This window comes from Mixophyes fleayi, chromosome 2 (assembly GCF_038048845.1).
Source record: "Mixophyes fleayi isolate aMixFle1 chromosome 2, aMixFle1.hap1, whole genome shotgun sequence".
Classification (NCBI taxonomy): domain Eukaryota; kingdom Metazoa; phylum Chordata; class Amphibia; order Anura; family Limnodynastidae; genus Mixophyes; species Mixophyes fleayi.
This window is the reverse complement of record NC_134403.1, coordinates 137,115,195-137,136,936: the sequence shown is the minus strand read 5'-3', so window position 1 is coordinate 137,136,936 and position 21,742 is coordinate 137,115,195. Positions and strand designations below refer to the sequence as shown.

Sequence of the window (21,742 nt, the reverse complement as noted above, 5' to 3'; positions counted from 1 at the left end):
CTCTATGAGAATTTGTGAAGTACTTTAGAATATTTCTCTTGTGTATGATAATAAGAAATGGATTTATAAGAACAATCTTCTGCGTAATGCTGTTTAAATGGCAGTCCCACATCCTAACCTGCACTGAGGAGTCCTAAAAAGGATGAAAGAAATTGGTTGATGTTCTGTTTTAGCACAAGCCCATATAGTGCTCTAAAACCCAGTGGGTAGTATTGAAAGTATTGACTCTAAGAGATGCAATTTAAGTAACATTACCCAGAACTCTCTTGAAAGGTGGGTTATTACACATTATCCTCACCAAAATCTTTGTTTTAGTGTATGATTGATTTGTGAAATGCTCTGTTCCACACACTGTAGATATAAGGCGGCATATTTTCTTCTGTAGTTGCTGTATGCAGTGGCCACTATTAGGTACACCTGTATACATGCTTGCTAATGTAAATATTTAATAAACCAATCATGTGGCAGCAACTCAATGCATAATAGCATGCAGACATGGTCAAGAAGTTCAGTTGATGTTGAGACCAAATATAATAATGAGGAAGTATTGTGTTTTAAGTATAGAATGTGGAAAAATTGTTGGTGCCAGACAGGGTGGTTTGTGTATCTCAGAAACTGCTGACCTCCTGGAATTTTCACACACAACAGTCACTAGTTTACAGAGAATGGTGTGCGAAACAAAAAAGATCCAGTGTGTGGCAGTGAGAGGCCAGAGGAAAATGGCCAGACCGGTTCAAGCTTACAGGAAGGCGACTAACTCAAATAAGCATGCATTGTAACAGTGGTATGCATTTGGTAGGCTCACCAAAACCGGGCAGTTGAAGATTGGAAAACTGTGGAGTAAACAACATGAATCCATGGATCCACCTTGCCTTGTGTCAACAGTGCAGGTTAGTGGTGGTGGCGGTGTAATAGTGTGGGTAAAGTTTATCTTGGCACACCTTATGCCCCTTAATACCAATTGAGCATTGTTTAAATGTCACAGCCTATCTGAATATTGTTGCTGACCATGTGCATCCAATTATGGAAACAGTTTACCCATCTAATTGCTACTTCCAGCAGGATAACATGCCATTTCACAAAGCATGTATCATCTCAAGGAAGTTCCGCGAACATGACAATGAGTTTAGTGTTCTCCAATGGCCTCCACAACTCACCAGATCTTAATCCAGTAAAGCACCTTTGTGCTCTAGTGTGGCATGAATGTGCAGCCTACAAATCTGCAGCAACTGTATGATTTTATCATGTTAACATGGACCAGAATCTCTAAGGAATGTTTCCAGGACCTTGTTAAATCTAAGCCATGAATTATGCAGGTTGTTCTGGGTGCAATGTAGGGTTCTATCCAACACTAGAGGGGTGTACCTAATAAACTAAGACATCAGAATTCTGCCTGTTTGTTGCTATGCAGTTCTAATTGCCAAAGCCCCCTTCAATTTCTCGAAGCATATGCACTTTCTGATTTGTTAGTGCACTGAATAGTTATACGTTTTACATGTTGACACTAAAGGTATGTATTGCGGTCTACATGAATCATTCCATGTCTATGTTGACACGTCTGTTTTCCCTAAAGCTACTACATGCTGAAGTCTTCAACATTCAAACTGCTGTAAAAAAAGCTCCTTGAATTAAAAGTTAACTTTAAATAACAACACCACAAACTTAAATACTCAGATATCTGTATTACCAGCCAATACCACCATCTGTACCAATCAAACTACTCCCCTACATTAACAGCTATCAAAAATTTGTTTTCCTGGAACAAACTCTTAATTCCATGGATAGGTTGGATAAACTCTGTCAAGATGAACCTCTTGCCTTTTCCAGGAGCTCCCTGTATGAGTTCACTCCAAAAAACTTCCAACATCACACTTCTTTATTTATTTACAAAGAACTCTATCTTTGGTACTGTGTTCATATTGAGAATGACAAAAAACGGTGTACCCAAAGTTAAATAGGTTAAATTTGCCATTAATTTTACTACGTGATAGAGTAATTGTAAATATGTTTTCAGTAGGGATGTTCACTGACCCCTGTGTTATGGTTCTGTATTTTTTTTTGCAAAAAATTCTTAAATGCTAAAAATCACATAATTTGGCTCTTTTTTTTGTTCCTACTTTATTATTAAAATCAGTAACATTCATTTCCAGTCAATTTCGACCACCTCACAGGTCACAAACTTATTTTCATTCAGTTTAGGCCAAAGACTGAAGCTGGCTGGCTGGTTACTAAGAGACAGAGCAACGGCACACACACACACAGTAGCTTATAGCACATCTAGAAAACATTTCCACACAGCAGTGGCAGAAAAGAACAGTGGTGCAAGATGGCATTGTCCTTCGGCCCTTCCTTTTGTTGCCACAATATGATTGATTGGCAGCAGACTAAACAAGGTTATAAAGTCGACAATATAAAAGACATTAACAGTATTATTAGGACAACAATTCAAATGCAGACAGTATTATCCCGATCCCTGACCATAACCATATCCCTAGCCCTATAATACTGTCCACATTTGAATAGTCTACCTAATCATACTGTCCACCGTGTAAATTGTCGACCTAATAATACGGTTTCTGTGTGACCAATGGCACTGAGGAGTGAAGAGAACACTGCTACTCCTGTTTCTGTGTGAGCAATGGCAATGAGCAATGTTACTGAAAACTGGAGAGAGTGACAAAAACGCTGCTACCCCTCCTGTATCTGTCTGAGCAATGGCGCCGGATCTCCGGTGGAGGGAGGTACTTATGGAATCCAAAACCTGCAAGATCCAACGACGCGACAATGACGTTTTGCCTCGATTTCAGTTCCAAGGAAGCAGGAAAGCACTGAGCCTGAGCATATCTAGTTTTAAAAGCATATGAGGTTTATTTTCAGAATATTGCACAAGCTGGCACACACTGCAAAAGATTTAATAAAGATATTGATGCATTGCTTGTTTTCATCTGTAACTACTGTGTCACACTAAACCAATAAAGATCTACTACAAATTAAGCATAAAAATGAAACTAAATACTGGTCACACAGCTGATGAGGTCATTTGGTTAGACCAAACAACTGCATTGTAAGCAGGCGCGGGCTGGGATGCTACAGGCAGGGGGGCACACAGGCGGCCGCATCTCATTACAGGGGATGCGACCGCGTCAATGATGACGCGGCCGCATCCCCCGTCATGTGATGCGGCCGCCTGTGCGCTGACGCGGCCGCATCTGATGACATCAGATGCGGCCGCAGAAAAAAATCTGAAGAAATTGCATCGGGGGGCGGCCGGCCGGCCTACCCCCCGGCCCTAAAAGCGCAAAATCTGAGCGGCCCGGGGGGCCGATGCCCCCCTGCCTCCCGGCCCGCTCCTGATTGTAAGGGTCCCTGTTCATCCTGGTGACTCTTACATATATCTTATAAATAAATAAATTCACAGTTACTGCATATTATTATTATTATTAATATTTATTTATAAGGCGCTACAAGGCATCCGCAGCGCTGTACAGAGACAAACAAAATCACAATACAATGGGAGACAGCACAGTACAGTAAACACAGCAACTCAGTACGCTCAATGCACAGCTAGAGAGGGCGGGGAAGGGGGAGGGAGGATCCGAAAATGACGGGGCCCAAGAAGGGGGTGTGGAAGACAGGGAGACCCCCAGGGGGGAGGAGGGAGCGAAACTGGACGTGGGGTGGAGGACCTTTGAGGAGGAGGGCTAAGTAGCTGGAGAGCAGAGTTAGAAGTGGTGGAAACAGGAGGAGAGATGGCCCTGCTCAGAGGAGCGTACAATCTAAGGGGAGGGGTGGACAGACAGAGAGACGCAGGGGAGAGAGGGAGAGTAGGGGGACAGAGGCAGAAGATAAGGTAGGAAGTTAAGTGGGAGACAGAAAGGCTTTAAGAAAAAGGTGGGTTTTTAGGGCCCGTTTGAAGCTGGATAGATTAGGGGAAGTTCTGATGGAGGGAGGGAGCTTGTTCCAGTGGAGGGGGGCAGCGCGGGCGAAGTCTTGGATACGCGCGTGGGAGGAGGTTATAAGGGGGGAAGAGAGGCGACGGTCAGAGGCAGAACGGAGAGGGCGGGATGGAGCATGAATAGAGAGGAGGGTGGAGATGTAGGGTGCAGTGGAGTTGGCGAGGGCCTTGTAGGTGAGTGTGAGGAGCTTAAAGAGGATTCTGAAGGGGAATGGGAGCCAGTGAAGGGCTAGGTAGAGGGGGGAGACAAAAGAGGAGCGGCGAGAGAGGAAAATAAGCCTAGCTGCAGCGTTAAGGACGGATCGAAGGGGATCGAGATGAGAGTGGGGGAGGCCAGTGAGGAGGAGGTTGCAGTAGTCCAGGCGGGAGATGATCAGAGAGTGGATAAGGCATTTGGTGGCATCTTGGGAGAGGAAGGGCCGGATGCGAGCGATGTTGCGCAGCTGGAAGCGGCAGGATTTAGCAAGAGAGAGGATGTGGGGGCCAAAGGAGAGAGAGGAGTCGAGGATGACACCAAGGCAGCGAAGTTGGGGGACAGGGGAGATAGAGGTGTTGTCGACAGTGATGGAGAGGTCAGAAGGGGATGGGGTATGAGAGGGAGGAAAAACTATGAGCTCAGTTTTGGCAAGGTTAAGTTTGAGGAATCGAGAGGACATCCAGGAGGAGATGGCAGAGAGGCAGGCGGACACCCTAGAGAGGAGGGAGGGAGAGAGATCAGGAGAGGAGAGGTATAGTTGAGTGTCATCAGCGTAAAGGTGGTAGCTGAAGCCGAAGGAGCTGATGAGTTCACCCAGGGAGGAGGTGTATAGAGAGAAGAGTAAGGGTCCCAGAACAGAGCCCTGAGGGACCCCGACTGGAAGGGTGGATGGGGGGGAGAGAGACCCAGAGGTGGTGACAGAGAAGGAACGGTGAGTAAGGTAAGAGGTGAACCAGGACAGGACTGGGCCGGAGAGGCCGAAAGACTGGAGGGTGTGAAGGAGGAGGGGGTGGTCAACGGTGTCAAAGGCTGCAGAGAGGTCAAGGAGGATGAGAAGGGAGAAGTGGCCCCTGGCTTTTGCAGAGAGGAGGTCATTGGTGACTTTAGCCAGGGCAGTTTCAGTGGAGTGGAGGGGGCGGAAACCAGACTGGAGAGGATCAAGGAGGGAGTATTCAGAAAGGTAGGAGGTGAGACGGCTGCAGACGAGCCTCTCAAGAATTTTGGAGGCAAATGGGAGAAGAGATATGGGGCGATAGTTCGAGAGAGAAGTGGAGTCGAGATTAGGTTTCTTAAGAATGGGGGATACGAGAGCATGTTTGAAGGAGGAGGGGAAGATGCCAGTGGAGAGGGAGAGATTAAAGAGGTGAGCGAGGTGGGAGCAGGTGGTGGGGGAAAGGGAGCGAAGAAGGTGGGAGGGGATGGGATCCAGGGGGCAGGTAGTGGGGGGGGATGATAAAATGAGAGAGTGGACTTCCTCGCCGGTGGTGGGACGGAAGGAATTGCATACTTCAATACTCTATAGTACGGGGCAAGATACTAAAACATTGCTCATTGCCATTTTTTGGAGCAGTCATGTATAACGACGACATGCAATATTTGCAATAATAATTATACTTGGACGTCAAATAAGTAAATGTGATATTAAATAACTTAAAATCAAGAATAACTTCTATCAATAGCAGTATGAATGTTGGCTTAATTCCATGAAAATATGCTCATAGCTAAAATAATAAGACTCGCAGGAACCATTACTGGCTAAAACACATATACTGAAATGTGTAAAGATATTATTACTTCGACATAAATCCATTGATTGGTAAAACGAAGCAAAAGTTTTTTTTTGGTTTTTTTTACGATTACTTGTCCAATCGGGGCCCTGTTCCATTGGAGTACATAGACCTAATTTTAATTCCACCTAAGTTGATAGAATGACAGATTCTAAAGGTGTTGATAGACATATTTGCAGTGAAATATGTCACACACTGAGAACAAAATGTTCAAGTCAGCAGCTCTTACATGTATGTAGGCAGTCTGTAATTCTATATACAGAATAAGCAAACTAACAAAAACAGAGATGATTCAGTTGGTTGTATTGTTATCTATGAGCAAGGGGTGCTGGAAAAAAAAAAAAAAAAAAAAAAGAGACAGAATAGAGGTGGTCTGGTCCCTGCAGGCTAATGTTTCTATTAAAGGCTTCCCTTCAAGAAATGCTGGGAATAGTCTGTCTCTGCAGCAAGAGCTGTCACATGTGATATCCAGTAGTGGAAAACTAGAATGCCTGCAGTGTAAATTCAAAGTGGCACACTGTTATACAATGTGACACACTGCTGCATCCCAAAACACACTCACATTGTGTCCTTAAAATGTGACTTTTACATAAATGTAGAGTAGACATTATAGCATCATGAAATATTTACTGTACTTCCGAGAGTAAAACATATTGCAATGCTTACACGTCACTTACAGAGAACCAACAGACGCCATGGGGTAAATGTATCAAGCTTTTTCAGCGGGTTTAAAAAACCAATCAGATTCTAGCTATCATTTATTTAGTACATTCTACAAAATAACAGCTAGAATCTGATTGGTTGCTATAAACAACATCTCCACTTTTCAAACCCGCCGGAAAACTCTCAGCTTGATACATTTACCCACATGAATGTGATGGAAAATCTGCTGTGTTGAAGTTGATTGTACAGGAAATATAAAATAATGGTTACTCAAAGCTTGGAAACACATCTACCTGACCTATGATAGAACTGTCATACAGGTATAACACAATAGGACAAATTCCTGTAACTGTGATATTATTATCAGTGTATAAAGCATTTTGTTTGGTTTTAAAAATTAGAATCCAAGAATCAACAAGAAGATATATGTAAATTAAGATAAAGACACAGTTTATTGTTTTTGGTTCAATCTAACCAAAGCAATTACTTAGTAACCCCTACAGGTTGATCATCTCAGTTTCATTAATGCCCACTAAGTGTCTTGTCTGCCTTTCACTGGTTCTTACATTGTCTGTTTTTCTGCTCTTATTGGTGTAAACATAACACTTCTACTTACTAGGCAGTTGGAGTAATTTTATTACAGATCAGCTTCCTTACTATCATAATATAATTGCAATTGAGTGATTAAAGGTGGGGTTCCACTTTGGACATTTTAAATGTTTATAGTTACTTTAGTACAGGGAACACCAGTAGCCAATTGGAGCTCACTAAACCAAAGTGGAACAATTATGGAAAAGGCTTAGCATAGATACTGTGGGGCACCTTGAATCAAACTTAATGTCACCATAATGGCCATCAAATTGCACTTTTGCAAAAACAAGTTGTGCAACAAGTGCTGCAGGGGGGCAAATTTAATTTGTGAAGACTTTTAAAGCTGGTAAATGTCTTGTCCTAGCTCAGCTCTAAATCACAGTTTTAAAAACAAAAAAGCTGCCCAGTATTTGTACACTACAGGCAAAAAATATATATTGCATTTACACCCCTTGCATTGCAAGATGGTTTGTTCAGCTTCAAATATTAACCCTTTAGGTGGATTTGCTCTTAACTGGCCCTAAATTGTTTTTTTTATTTTAGTGGACAAATAATAATGGTGATGGCAAACTGAATTCCTGCATGAGAAGCAAATGAATTATTTGCCTGCGCCAATTCACTATGTACCGAGTACTCTTCCTCCAGAAATGCAAATGACAAATCAAATTGTAGCACCACGGGGTCTACCCTATAAACCTAAAGTGCAACAAAATATTTAAAATAAGCCAATGTAAACTTTCTCTGCAAGCAAACATTGAACAATATAAAAAAAAAGTTAACAAAAAGGTAAAAAAAAGTTATTTTCTTTTTTCTTTCAAATATATATTTTTTCAAATCTTTACACTGGAAGGGTTTACAAGCTTTTTTCACAACAACTTTTTTTGCAATTATTATTTTTAACCTGTTAAAAATTAAAATATGCATGTCACGGTCATCTGTATTTCTTGATCCTATTCGGGACCCTTGGGCCTAGCTGAAGTGGGACTGAAACGGAACCTGGAGACTTTGATGATCTCTCTGCTCATCTAGACTATTCAGAGTAGCACAAGCATACTTACAGACTTTCTTCAGCTCTCTTCCGGGAGCCAGCCAGTGGAGGTGGGCATGAGGGGGCGGGGCGGCCAAAATCGCGTCATTTCGGCCTCGCTCCCTGTGATGGCATGACGCGTCATTTGACAGCGGTGGGCAGGGCCAAACGCCGCGATTCACCGGGAATCGCGGCGTTTGGGATCTAATTCTTCCCACTTCACTAGGAAGTGGGGCACTTCCTAGTGAAGTGGGCAGAATTTGGGAGATTGCCACACTCGCCCGGGAGTCCGGGAGACTCTCGCAAAATGCGGGAGTCTCCCGGACATTCCGGGAGAGTTGCCAAGTATGAGCACAAGTATAGGAGTCTTAGGACTGGAGTCTGTGCCTAAGTGCTGAAATGGAATCTGGTGTAATGACAAACTAGAACTGTTCGTAAAAACTCAATCCTGGCACCTGTGGCCAGGCACACAGGACTGGAACCCACTAACAAGAACTCAGAAACACACGGAAACAAAGAACAGAATGAACTGGAGACAGGGACTAGGAACTCAGAACCGTGACACAGAATGGTGAACTCAGGACTGCACAGCAGCCACAGACCTGGAACCCGTGGACAGATATACAGAACTGGAAATAAGCCCTAGGAATCAGAACCAGCTGTAGCAACATAATTGATAATAATGGTAAAGCCACTGATGCTGCAGAATAGACACTGGATAGTACAAAGTTCTTAGTTAGATAAGTAAGCACTCTTGTTGAATGCAGAATATTGCAGGAAGATGAGCAGCCTGGAAGTGCAGAGTATTTGCAGAAAGATGAACTTCGGGTAATACAGAATACTTGAAGGAAGATATGCACTTGGAATTGCAGGTAATTGAAAAGTGATGTGCACTTTACCATTATCCTGCATTTTAAAGGGATGTTCAGTTTGTAATGCAGAATGTTCACAGAAAATTATCACTTTGTAAATCCAGGATAATCAGGAACAACTGGAACCTGGAGCCCAGCACTATCCTCAGGAGAGAAATGTGTTGTTCTGGCAATGAACAGATCTCAGCAGCAGGTTTAAATAGAGTATTCCAAACAACTATTGGCTGCCCAGTTCAAATGACCACAGTTGCTGAATCTGGTTGGTCTGGAATGATCCCCTGAATGCATCCAAGATGGCCGCACCCATGCAGCAGAACAAACAGTATGGGGTAAATGTATGAAGCTCCGGGTTCTTCAACACCCGCGAGTTCAGCGTCTTCAGCGCTTAAATTTAAAGCGGCGCTGCCTTGTAAAGGGAAGTTTCCCTTTACAAGGCAGCGCCACTTTAAATTTAAGCGCTGAAGACGCCGAACTCGCGGGTGTTGAAGAACCCGAAGCTTCATACATTTACCCCTATGTGTTTGTTTGCAAACGGAGATGTGATGGACAGGAATGGTGCATGCAACCAAGAGGGACTCGGTTAGCCGTAATATTACAGCGGCGGATGTGGTAAGTGAGGCTAAGACCCCGATGTGTGACAATGCAGAATTGATAAAACTTATAGTTACACAATGCAGGGAGTGTGACTACCACTTAAGACAATGCTAGACTTCCCTCCAAAGCTCATCCCATTTAATCACCAACCATGCTCTTAGGTGCAGCTCCCCCTTCACAAGGAAAGCAGCATAATATATAGACCTATTTCTCCCAATGAGTCCCAACCTTACATTATTAGCCCCCACATTGCATTAATAGTCCCAACAATATATTAATATCCTTCAATAACCCCACATTGTGTGGATATTCATGTAATGGCAGAGTTTTAATGCAAACACATACTTCCCTGCTCTTACACCTCATGACTGGGTCAGCTACCTCCTCTTCCATCTGCTGCGTGCTCCCTGCACTTCATGCTCATAGGGGAAGGGAGAATCATTGTTCCCTTCCCCTCTGAGCTGGTTCCATGGCGTTTACAGTCACACAACAGGGAACTCGCATCAAGTGCTAGTGAGGAGTGTGGACAGGCCTTCATAAATGGTGAGAAGTGGATCAGTGCACAAAGGTGGCTGGTCCCTGGCGAGAGCTTCTATTGACTTACAGATTTCTTAATATACACAATAGGCCTCATAAGCATTGCATTTCTGTGACATTTAGCTCCTCTATTATGTAAGCTCTCATGGGCAGAGTCTCATGGCTATACACTCTCCATCTTCCTAATAAATCCCTATAAATCCTAATAAATCAAATCTTATTCTGAATTATATCTGTGTGATATGCTATTTGTTTACTCACACGATTTGCACCTGTATCTGTGCTAGCCGTAGTTAATTGTACATGACTCATTCTTGTATTCCTACCTCACATTGGTTATAGGTGTAACTGCATCCATGCATTTAATTCACGCTACAGTATCTGGGGCACCCTATAAACATTGATGAGGAAGAGGTGCAACATTTTCAGTAAAACATAGCAACCAATCAAACACTTTTTTTTAATTTTCCAACTTGCACTAGACAGAGAAATGCTGATTGGTTACTGTGTTTTAGATGTAGCTTGCTTCTTATTGTGTACCAATACCAGGTGATTTAATCATTCTTATGCATGCTGCCACTTTAAGAAAACGCATTATGTTCTGTTGAGTGTATTTACCAAAGTGTAATATTAACATTCCCCTTCATGCCCAGCACTTTAAGAGAGTCAGTCTACGCATATCAGATGAATGAAAAATATGCAGGGCATGCATACTGTCCTTTCTGAATCAAATTACTAGGTTCACTTTGGGAATTATATTGAAGAATCGGCAGCATCTGTAGGAGAGGAGGTAACTGTCAATCGCTTGTAGAAAACATACAAAGAGAACAAAAATCATTGTGCTCCCAGCTGAAAAGTGCTGGGATTCATTGATTTATGGTTGCGATTATAAATATGGTTATAAATGTGGGACAGCATGGTGGCTCAGTGGTTAGCACTTCTGCCTCACAGCACTGAGGTTATGAGATTCCCAACCATGGCCTTACCTGTGTGGAGTTTGTATGTTCTCAGTGTGTGTGTGTTCGGGATGGGGTACACATCAATGCAGGCATTTGATGGGAATGAAATATTCTCTGTATAACAGTGCAGTCACAGTCAGAGACACACAACATGCTGTGATTTCTAGTTTTACAGGTTGCCTTGCACTGCATTAGAATTACAGAGCATGGAGGTATAAAAGTAATCAGATCTATATATATATATATATATGCTGCTATTGTAAAGATTTATCAAAATAACTGAAGTAATATGTCATTTCTGTAGTCATTTCTGAGTTACAGATCTATTTATTAATGGGAGAAAAGCCTCATCTCTGACCAACCCTATTATCTCTTACCGCTGCCAGCCAGTATCACCGGACAGCAGAGATTGCTATTGTGCTGATTTGTATTGTTAAAATCACTATGGCTACATTAACAACATTCTACTTGGCAGCAATTATGTGGCTGAAGGTTAAATCACTCAATTTCTGATGTATGGTCTTCAGTGTAATTCCAGTTACATGACAGTCTTTAGTTGATTATATGCTCACTGGACATTCAGAGCATGACACAGGCTAGTGCAGACACAGGATAAATACAAATAGAGACTGTTCTGTCAGAGGTCCTTAATACAGGATATAGTTGCTTCTCATCATCATCATCATCATCAACATTTATTTATATAGTGCCAGCAAATTCCGTAGCGCTTTACAATTGGGAACAAACATTAATAAAACAATACTGGGTAATACATACAGACAGAGAGGTAAGAGAATCCTGCTCGAAAGCGTACAATCTAAATCAGAGAATAAAGTGTTGAAGAGGTAACCTCATTGAAACATTAAAAACAGATACTGAGACCATAGTTGAAGCTCACAGGGAGGAAACGGAAGCCAGCCAGGATAGGCTCCAGGAAGCATTGGAAAGGCAGGCACAGGCAGGGCCGCCGAGAGGGGGGGGGAGCGGGTACAGTTTACCCGGGCCCGGCCATGCCAGGGGGCCCGGGCCGGGCCCTCGCTGCTAATTAAATTTATTTTTATTTTTTTATTATTTTTCTCTGTTGCGCTATTTTTTTTAAAACTTTTTTTATTTTTTTTTCCCGCGGGGGGGGGGGGGGGGGGGTTCATGGGAGCTGGAAGAAAAAAAAATAAAAATAAAAAATACTCACGTGATCGCGCGGCGCCGTGTCCCTCCTCTCCTCCATTCACACTGACTGCTGGGCGTGACGTCATCAAGTCACGCCTGTCAGTCAGTGAGGAGCGCCGCAGCCAGCAGGAAGAAAGAAGACAGAAGAGGAGACAGAAGAGCAGAAAAGAAAAGAAAGAAGTTGACAAAAGGTAAGTAAAGAAACGGAGAGGCAAGGGGAGGAAAACAGGGAGGGACAGTACTATAAAGAAAGGGGACAGAGAAACAGAGGAGGAAAAAAAGGAGAGAGCCACAGAGTAATAAAAAAAAAAGTGGGAGAGAGGAACAGGAGGAGGAAAAAAAGGAGAGAGCCACAGGGGAATAAAAAAAAATTGGGGAGAGAGGAACAGAGGAGGGAAAAAAAGTGGGAGAGAGGAACAGAGGAGGAAAAAAAAGTGGGAGAGAGGAACAGAGGAGGAAAAAAAAGTGGGAGAGAGGAACAGAGGAGGAAAAAAAAGTGGGAGAGAGGAACAGAGGAGGAAAAAAAGGAGAGAGCCACAGGGGAATAAAAAAAAATTGGGGAGAGAGGAACAGAGGAGGGAAAAAAAGTGGGAGAGAGGAACAGAGGAGGAAAAAAAAGTGGGAGAGAGGAACAGAGGAGGAAAAAAAGGAGAGAGCCACAGGGGAATAAAAAAAAATTGGGGAGAGAGGAACAGAGGAGGGAAAAAAAGTGGGAGAGAGGAACAGAGGAGGAAAAAAAAGTGGGAGAGAGGAACAGAGGAGGAAAAAAAAGTGGGAGAGAGGAACAGAGGAGGAAAAAAAAGTGGGAGAGAGGAACAGAGGAGGAAAAGAAGGAGAGAGCCACAGGGGAATAAAAAAAAATTGGGGAGAGAGGAACAGAGGAGGGAAAAAAAGTGGGAGAGAGGAACAGAGGAGGAAAAAAAAGTGGGAGAGAGGAACAGAGGAGGAAAAAAAGGAGAGAGCCACAGGGGAATAAAAAAAAATTGGGGAGAGAGGAACAGAGGAGGGAAAAAAAGTGGGAGAGAGGAACAGAGGAGGAAAAAAAGGAGAGAGCCATAGAGGAATAAAAAAAAATTGGGGAGAGAGGAACAGAGGAGGGAAAAAAAGTGGGAGAGAGGAACAGAGGAGGGAAAAAAAGTGGGAGAGAGGAACAGAGGAGGAAAAAAAAGTGGGAGAGAGGAACAGAGGAGGAAAAAAAAGTGGGAGAGAGGAACAGAGGAGGAAAAAAGTGGGAGAGAGGAACAGAGGAATAAAAAAAGTGGGAGAGAGGCACAAAGTAAAAAAGAAGGGGGAAAAGCAGCATGGAGGTCGCAGTGTGAGCATAAGGGGGTACAGTGTAGTTGTGATGAAGGGGCACAGTATTGTGTGTGTGATGGCACAGGGGGCTTGTTGCAATGTAGTGTGTGTGAGGTAGGTGGCGGCTAATTAATGGGCGCTATTTTGTTTGTAGGGTGATGGTGAGGCAATTTAATAGTAGGGACTATTAATTTAAGATGGGGTGGTTTGGGGGCTATTGAATCTTGGGGTGAGTTTAGGGAGAATGAGGTCTATTTATTAAATGTGACTATGAATTATTTAATGGCAGTGATGGTTGCGGGAAATAGGCCCTGAATTCTTCTTGGCAGCCCTGGGCACAGGAGTTTCATTTGCTTCACACCAGAGTAGACGACCTAGGCAACAGAGGCTACAGAAACAACCTACAGATCCGCAGCATCCTTGAGGATATCTCGCTCCAAGATTTGGTCCCTTTTCTCACAAAAAATTTTTTAACGAAATTCTAGCTCAGGACCACTTTGACAAGGCCCACAGGGCTCTAAAATCATGGGTAGCCCAGTCAGATTGACCAAGAGATGTTATATGCCGCCTCCATTACTACATGCAGAAGGAGGCAAGCATTCAAAAAGTGAGGAATCTGTATGGAATTGACTATAATGGACAGAAAATATAAATCTTTCAAGACCTTTCTTGGCACACGTTTAAGCCTCCGATGCCCTCCACACCCGAAGCATTAAATACAGATGGAGCTTACCTCCATTTTGCTCCGCCTGGACACTCAAAATGTCGAACTCCTGGAATGGCATAACTACTTTGCGAGACTCCACCCTGTGGTCACAGAAAGATGGCAAGTTGCCGGAAATCCAAGATCATCGACCAAATGGAGACAGACACCTCCAGGAGATTCGGTCACCTGAATAATGCGCTTATGACTTTTTGTAACACAGTCACCTGGCAGCGACCTCGACTTTGCCCCTCAGACATCTATGATACCAATGATAGTGCCTGTTGTTGTTGCTTTTCTATTTTTCTATTCCAGCTATCACGGAGCAGACCATGGAAATGGTTTGCCAGACCAAAGGTTTGCGGACTCCAGATCCTAATCTTTTGAAGAAGATTGAGGCTCTGAATGGAGGGCACACTGGTGGTAGTAGGCGACTTCAATTGGTCCATGAATCCAAAGCAGACACATCTAGTGGAGCCCCCAGACTCCGTAGGTCTCTACACGGAAGGTAAGGCTAACCTTACACGCTTCTCAGCTGGTCAACACATGGAGATTAGAACATCTAACGTTTAGGGACTACAACCTTTTCTCCTACCCACATGGAGTCTACTCCTGCATTGGCTATCTATTCCTCTCACACAGACACCTCCCACTGATCCACTCCACATCCAAAGACCAATCATCTTGGACTGATCATGCCCCTATCTACCCAACACTACACTTAGCTCTACCTAGGATAAAAAGCTGTTCGTGGAGACTTAACGATTTTCTCCTACAAAACTCATATTGCAGGAACCAAATTGAACAGGCTCTTGATGATTATACAGAAATTAACACTACCTCAGAAGTCTCAGCGGTATCCCTCTGGGAGGCGCATAAGTGCGTCCTATGTAGTAAATTAGTTCAACTGTGCTCCTTTTTGAAAAAAGAAAAAAGGAAGCTCTTACAAATTAGCTCCTAAAAAAAAAATCACAGACTTAAAATCCAGACATAAGACCACTCTGGCTTCCGAGGTACTGGTAGAGCTTAGTGAAGCCAAGACAGTCCTAAATAAGCTCCTCTACGAAAGAATAAAATTAGATATCCATAAATGCCGTAACCAATACTTTCAATGGGGAAACAAACCCGGTTCTATGCTAGAGAAGGCATTAGGATCCCTAGGAGCCAAATCTTTCATAGCAGGAATTAAAAATGATAAAGGCTCCGATTGCCAGCTCACGTCCAACATAGCAGCAACTTTCCACTCTTACCACTCTTGTCTATACAACATCTCAGGGAAAGCCCCTGAGGGCAGACTTAACTGACAAGAACCCACAGATATCTGCCTACCTCCAGGAGATCGGACTCCCCACTCTCTCAGACATCTCCATGCTGGAGCAACCCTTCGCACATAGCGAATTAGCGGAAGTGATCAAATCCACACCTTGGCCCTGATGGTTTGACAATCACCAACTATAAGACTTTCAAACAAACTCATCCCCCTGCTGGTGCCAGCTTTCAATGCAGTCTCAGAGGACATCCCGTTCTCGACACAATCCTTAGAGGCCCACTTCACAGTGATATCCATTGAAGGCAAGGACCAATCCCAGTGCCCAAGTTACTGCCCGCTTTCTTTACTCAATCTAGACATCAAACTATATGCAAAACTCATTGCCAATCAACTGAAATCTTTACTCCCGGGTGTGATACACTCTGACCAGGTTGGTTTTGTACCTGGACGCGAGGCCAGAGACAATACAACTAAAGTCATCGACACTGTCCTCCAACACCCCAGCCAGACGCAGAAAAAGCCTTTGACAGTAATGACTGGTCATTTCTGCGGTTCCTGTTCTCCCGCATGGATCTAGGCTCACTCTTCACAGGATTTTGGCTCTCTACCGATCTCCCACAGCTTGTATAGAAATCAACGGGACGCTCTCGAAATCGGTCTTCATTGGCAATGACACCAGACAGGGCTGTCCACTTTCCCCACTTATTTTCATGCTCTGTATGGATGCTTTGGCTTGGTCCCTCAGAGCCAATCCTGACATATCAGGACTACAGGTAGGAGGAGTGGAATATAAATTAGCACTATTTGCAGATGACCTCCTTGCTGTGGTCTCTAACCCGATTATATCAGTCCCAAATTGGTTAAGGAATTTCAGCGCTTTGGTTTCCTGTCTAACTTCAAGATTAATTATGCAAAATCAGTAGCGTTAAACCTCTCCCTACCAGCCCATGTAGCTGAGGATCTCCAGCAGTTGTTCCCCTTACAATGGCACCCCGCTCATATCAAGTAATTGGGTGTGTTGATCTCTAATGACCTAACGCGACTATTCGATCTCAACTTTGGCCCTCTTATAGCAAGGCTCCAAGCCGACCTGAGAGTGGAGGGTTAAGGCTGTCTCCTGGATAGGACGGGTTAACATAATTAAAGATGAATGTCCTCCCACAGACGCTCCCAATCTATATACCTGACAAATGGCTTGCTGACTTACAGAGACTGGTGAGAGACTGTGTGAAGGGGGGGGCACATTTTAAACATGATGTCCTGTACCGACGCAAACACCTTGGGGATCTCCAACTTCCACATTTTCTTACATATCACAATGCAGTCATGTTGGGGAGGATTGTGGAGTGGACAATTTCAGCCGGTGAGAAACAGTGGTTTGATATTGACATACCTACTCTCTCTTTCAAGATATAGCCCGTGGTTAAGCAAATTGCCTACTTTAAATATCCCACTGTTGGCCTCACCATTTCAAGGTGGTCCAGACTCTGACTGCTTTCTCAAATATCCTCACCCATCTCCCCTTTGTCTCCCATTTTTGGCAATCCACTGTTCCCGCCTGGTCTACCAGTCGGCCCATTCAAACCGTGGCCTCTGGCTGGAATTACACGTATCAGCCAGCTGATTGGTTCCTGGGGTGCGCCTCCCTTTCAAATAGTTCAAGCTAAATGGGAACTACGGAACTTGGAAATCTGGAGATTTCTCCAAATTAAACATTTCCTGAGGGCTTCCTCGCAAAGATACAGTAAAGTGTTGTGTCAGGCCGCCAGATGCCCTCCCCACTTCCTCTCTACAATCTATAAACTCCTCATTGAAAATCTGTATAACTCCTTACCTAGATACACCAAAGCATGGTAACACGACTTGGGGGACCAGGTCCAGGAAGCAGATTGGCTAAATATTTTTGAAAAACCACATACATGCTCCACTAGTGTAGCAGTTGTGGAAACACACTACAAGGTCCTGTTATGCTGGTATAGACAGGCGCGGGCTGGCCAATTTCAGCCCGGGGGGCACACAGGCGGCCGCATCACATGACACGCGATGTGCCTACGTCATTGATGACGCGCCCGCATTGCGTGTCATGTGATGCGGCCGTCTGTGTGCTGACGCGGCCGCATCGCGTGTCATGTGATGTGCCCGCCGGTAATAATCAGGCAATATTGCATCTGGGGGGCAGGGCGGCCGGGCCTAACAGCGGTTAGATTGAGCCCCCCTGCCCCCCAGGCCCAGCCCACCCCTGGGTACAGATGCCCAGTCCAAGTAGCAAAAATATACGCGGGGGTCCCGGACTTTTTCTGGAGATGCCAAGATCCCCTTCCATATACGTTAGGACTGTTCTGTGCTCCAACCCTACTGGACTCAGGTTATAGGGTCTACTAATATACTGGGAGACGAGGTTCCCAATTTTCGGCTGCTAAATAAGACTAACTCCCCGATCTCCATTTTTAAAAAAGCAATTTTGAAATACCTTATATAAGCCGCCAAAACACTGATATCAACTCACTGGAGGTGTCTTACACCCCCCCCCCCCCATCCTGTCTATTAGGAAATGGCTTCAGAGAATAGAATTCTACAGATCAATGGATGAGTTGATATTCTTCGTAGCCGATAAGTTTGCAAATTACTATGCCACATGGTGTCTCTGGTTTGCATTTTAGGACGCTGGCAAACTCGGCTCTTACCTCTCCAGCGGGCAGTGCTCCTTCTTAATCACACCCAATATCAGATAGCTACATCTCATCCCCCTCTGACCCTCACCCACCATCTCTCTTGTTCTATTTTGTCCATACTAGCGTTGCCCAGGTGGTTACGCTTTCCACTCTGTTTATATCCTCCCTCTTCTCTTTGCCACTCTTATTCTACACTTTTGAAAAACATTGCGAAAAATCATATTCATTTTAGTTACTTTCACTTGAAAAAGCTTATGTAACCCACTTAATTATATTATCAAAATTTTGAATAAAGAAATATTACACACAAAAAAAACAGATACTGAGAATTTAAAGTAACTTTCTAGGGAAATATAGATGATCAAGCCATCAGAATGGCCTATGTATGGGCAGCTTACAATTAAAGCTGATGACGATGACTGGCCTATCTTTAATGTGGGCACATCAACAAATGCTTAAAGCTATCTTAAGATACGTGCAACTCCAAATAATACATTAGGCCAAAATTTTATGTTTACCTTCAGCCCACAATATTGATGTGCAAAATGTTTAAGTCACAATTTATGTTAATTTGGGTGCATCAATAATCTAAGTGGGAATATGTTCCTATAGCTGGAAACCTAAAATTATGGGAGCCCTATCGTTGGCATTTTCAAGGACAATGCTTCTATCTGTGTCTTTGTGCAATTGTGTGGACAATTGTACTTTAGTGTATTCTTGCTTCAAACCTTATTAGCTTTTACTGTGTAATTCACTGATTTTCTGTACCATAAAGAGCCTTCGAGGACGGAGGCCAAGTCTGATTCTGGGAGTACCAATTCAGCTTGCCATCTGTAAGGTCTTCACACATAAGCATATACAAGATTTAGAGGTTTAATAACAGAATATCTTTGCTGGCTCAACAGCACCAGTGATGGTGCCAGTAGATATGTTTCATGTAAAAAGCCCAAGAGAGAAAACCTTTGAACACTTTATCAAAGAGTAAAGACTAAAAAGAAAGACAGTCTGCAAAGCTCATCCATAATCACCAAGGTTCAAGATTTCTACAACCTAAATCAAACATAACAAACACTGCTATTGTTCTATAGCTTATTCACATGAAATACACAATAAATATGACCCTGGCACCTGTTTTACAATAAATACAGCCTACTAAACATGAAACAGTCAAAACATTCACCTACGTTCACTAGGTTAAGTGTGAATATCCTGTACATTCTATAATAATCATGAGAAGAGCAGTCTGAAATAACACCTTACAGGACAGGGGCAGATCACAATCTTTCCTGTAAAAAAGGAAGGGTGTAGCATTTCAAGATCTTGATCACAATACAGCTACTGTACTAGGCTTGCTCTGGTCTGGCTATTTGTCAATTGTAAAGAATTCAATGTTTGCATACGCAAAGCAAAACCACACAGTCAAATGCAGTACTCCTATTTTAAAATACTAATAAATGGAATGGAGAAATCACCATGGATTATAATTTAGACTCGGAATAGAGTATAATGTGGATATGTCAGTGTTTGTAAAGCGCTACGGAATTTGCTGGCGCTCTATAAATAAATGTTGATGATGATGTTTGTTCATTTTATCTTCACTTGACAATATTTCCCTTCAACATATGTCTGTCTCAGTGGTACATACATACCTGGGAACGCTGGTTAAATATGTCAGCACATTCTGGAACTCGGTCTCTGGGATCTCACTGAATTCTGGGTATTCCGGAAACGTGATGACAGGACAGCCATTTTGACCTCTTCCACCTAGGAGGACAACACATTTCTATATTTAATTATTTTATTTTGTCTTATGTAAACTAAGTAAGTAAATTAACCGTATCAGTCACATTGGGTGCAATATACTTGGACTTTTTTAAAATGAAAAGTTAAAGTGATAGAAGAGCTATCATGTCCAATATGAGCAATCTAATGTAGAAATTGTAGCTATTTTGGGGTCCAGATGCCCAAATAGTAGAGATTGCATTTTATTTGTTTACATACACAAATGTACTTGTATGTTGTAAACACACAATAGCAGCTGATGGAGCATTTTACAATTCATAGGTAAAGCTCACAGAACAGTGCAGTGCAGGTATCTTTTGTTCCCCAAGACTACTAAAAAAACCGTCCTGACATTACCACAAAAAATTCCAAATATTGTAGCAACCCTCTTATATACAGTGACCATGCAAAGCTAAGTCGCCTATGTGAAACAATGGCATTGTGGCCAGGACCTCATTATAACAAAGCAACTTCTAGCAATGGTAGCCCAGTAATAAAAGTGAAGGAAAGGTTAATGCAGGATAACACATAAGAAAGAGTCAGAACGAGGGCCAGAGATTCAGGGACCCCAAATTGTCCAAAAGTGATTATACTAGCCCTGTGCACTCACCACAACATAAGCTTTAATTTTTTAATAGACAACAGGGTCACACTGAACGCAGAAGTAATATAAGAATACATTTCAATTATTTTCATTAATAACAGTACATCAGGTTTTTGGACCCTAAAGAATATGAGCATTCTGAATGAAAAAATTGCATTGTCAAAATAAGCTTCTTATGATCTCCCATTGTTATTATCCCCCTTCAGAGTTACCAACTACCACAGCTGCAAGACATGTATATTTCTGAGAAGCCTGACTGAGGAAGACTTCACTATGAATTATATTAATAGGCACTAGAGGGCACCGTAAGACTTTAAGCTGTGCACTGAATTTAATAACGCATTATAAATGTTCTAATCTGAGCAGCCACCAAAAAACAAAAGCAGTGAACAGAACACCAATATCTTAAGGGACTAGTAAACCCAAAATATGCAAATTAGGTAACATAAAAAAAAGCATATAGGTTTTGTTTATTTTGTTTTTACAAGATCCTTTTTATTTTTGTTTAGTTTTCACCCATATTTGAATTACTTTTGATTAAAAAAACTGAGTAAATAAGATTTTATTTTATATTCAACAAAGTGGTGAATGAGAATTCTGGTTAGCCTTTTTATTCAATTAAATATTATTGTAAAATTGTGTGTGTTTATTATTTATTTACCCATTTTGTATAATGCCGGGGAGCAGATGTTTGCACAGGCAGACGGAAGGAGCAGGGCAGGGTGAAGGTAATGAAGTATAAAAGAAACACAGTGGTACACCTCATTCTGCAGAGCAGCGTAGACATTTCTTTCTGCTAAGTGAGATTTTTGTAATGAGATAAAGGGGTGGAAAGAGGGTGTTTTCAAGGACTTCCATATGGCTAGAGTTATACACTGACCTACTAAATTCTTAGTGTGTGTGGGGAAAAAATTTCAAAAAGGGCTGAAATTTGGTAGGGCTCAAACTCATTTTCGTGAGGTAATTTTACCTCATGAACACACATGTGTAGAGGCGTGCGTTAGTGTTTGTGTGTGTGTGGAAAAAACTATTTTCTCAGAAAGGGCTCATCCAATTGACCTGAAATTTGGTATACTGACATTATTTGACAAAAAAATTAGAATAGTCAAGTCAGTTAACTTCCATTATCCCCCCTTCCCCCTGTGGGAGGGATAGTAAAGGCTTAATTTACGAGTTGAGGGGTCAAACTCATTTTCTTGAGGTAATTTTACCTCATGAACACACATTAAAAAGGGCGCTTGCGTCGGGAAGTAACGATCTTCCCCTGAGGAGGCCTGGGCTAGGCC

At 42.8% G+C, this 21,742-nt stretch overlaps 1 protein-coding gene across 4 annotated transcripts in view; it reads right to left on the bottom strand.

Moving 5' to 3' along the window:
- The window catches only part of MCF2L (MCF.2 cell line derived transforming sequence like), a 224,426-nt gene that overhangs the window by 45,130 nt on the left and 157,554 nt on the right, over window positions 1–21,742 (bottom strand). For all 4 annotated transcript variants that reach the window (XM_075200030.1, XM_075200032.1, XM_075200033.1 and 1 more), the window contains exon 4: window positions 19,720–19,834. In XM_075200030.1, the coding sequence (XP_075056131.1) occupies window positions 19,720–19,834 (115 nt within the window). The remainder of the gene's footprint in view (window positions 1–19,719; window positions 19,835–21,742) is intronic.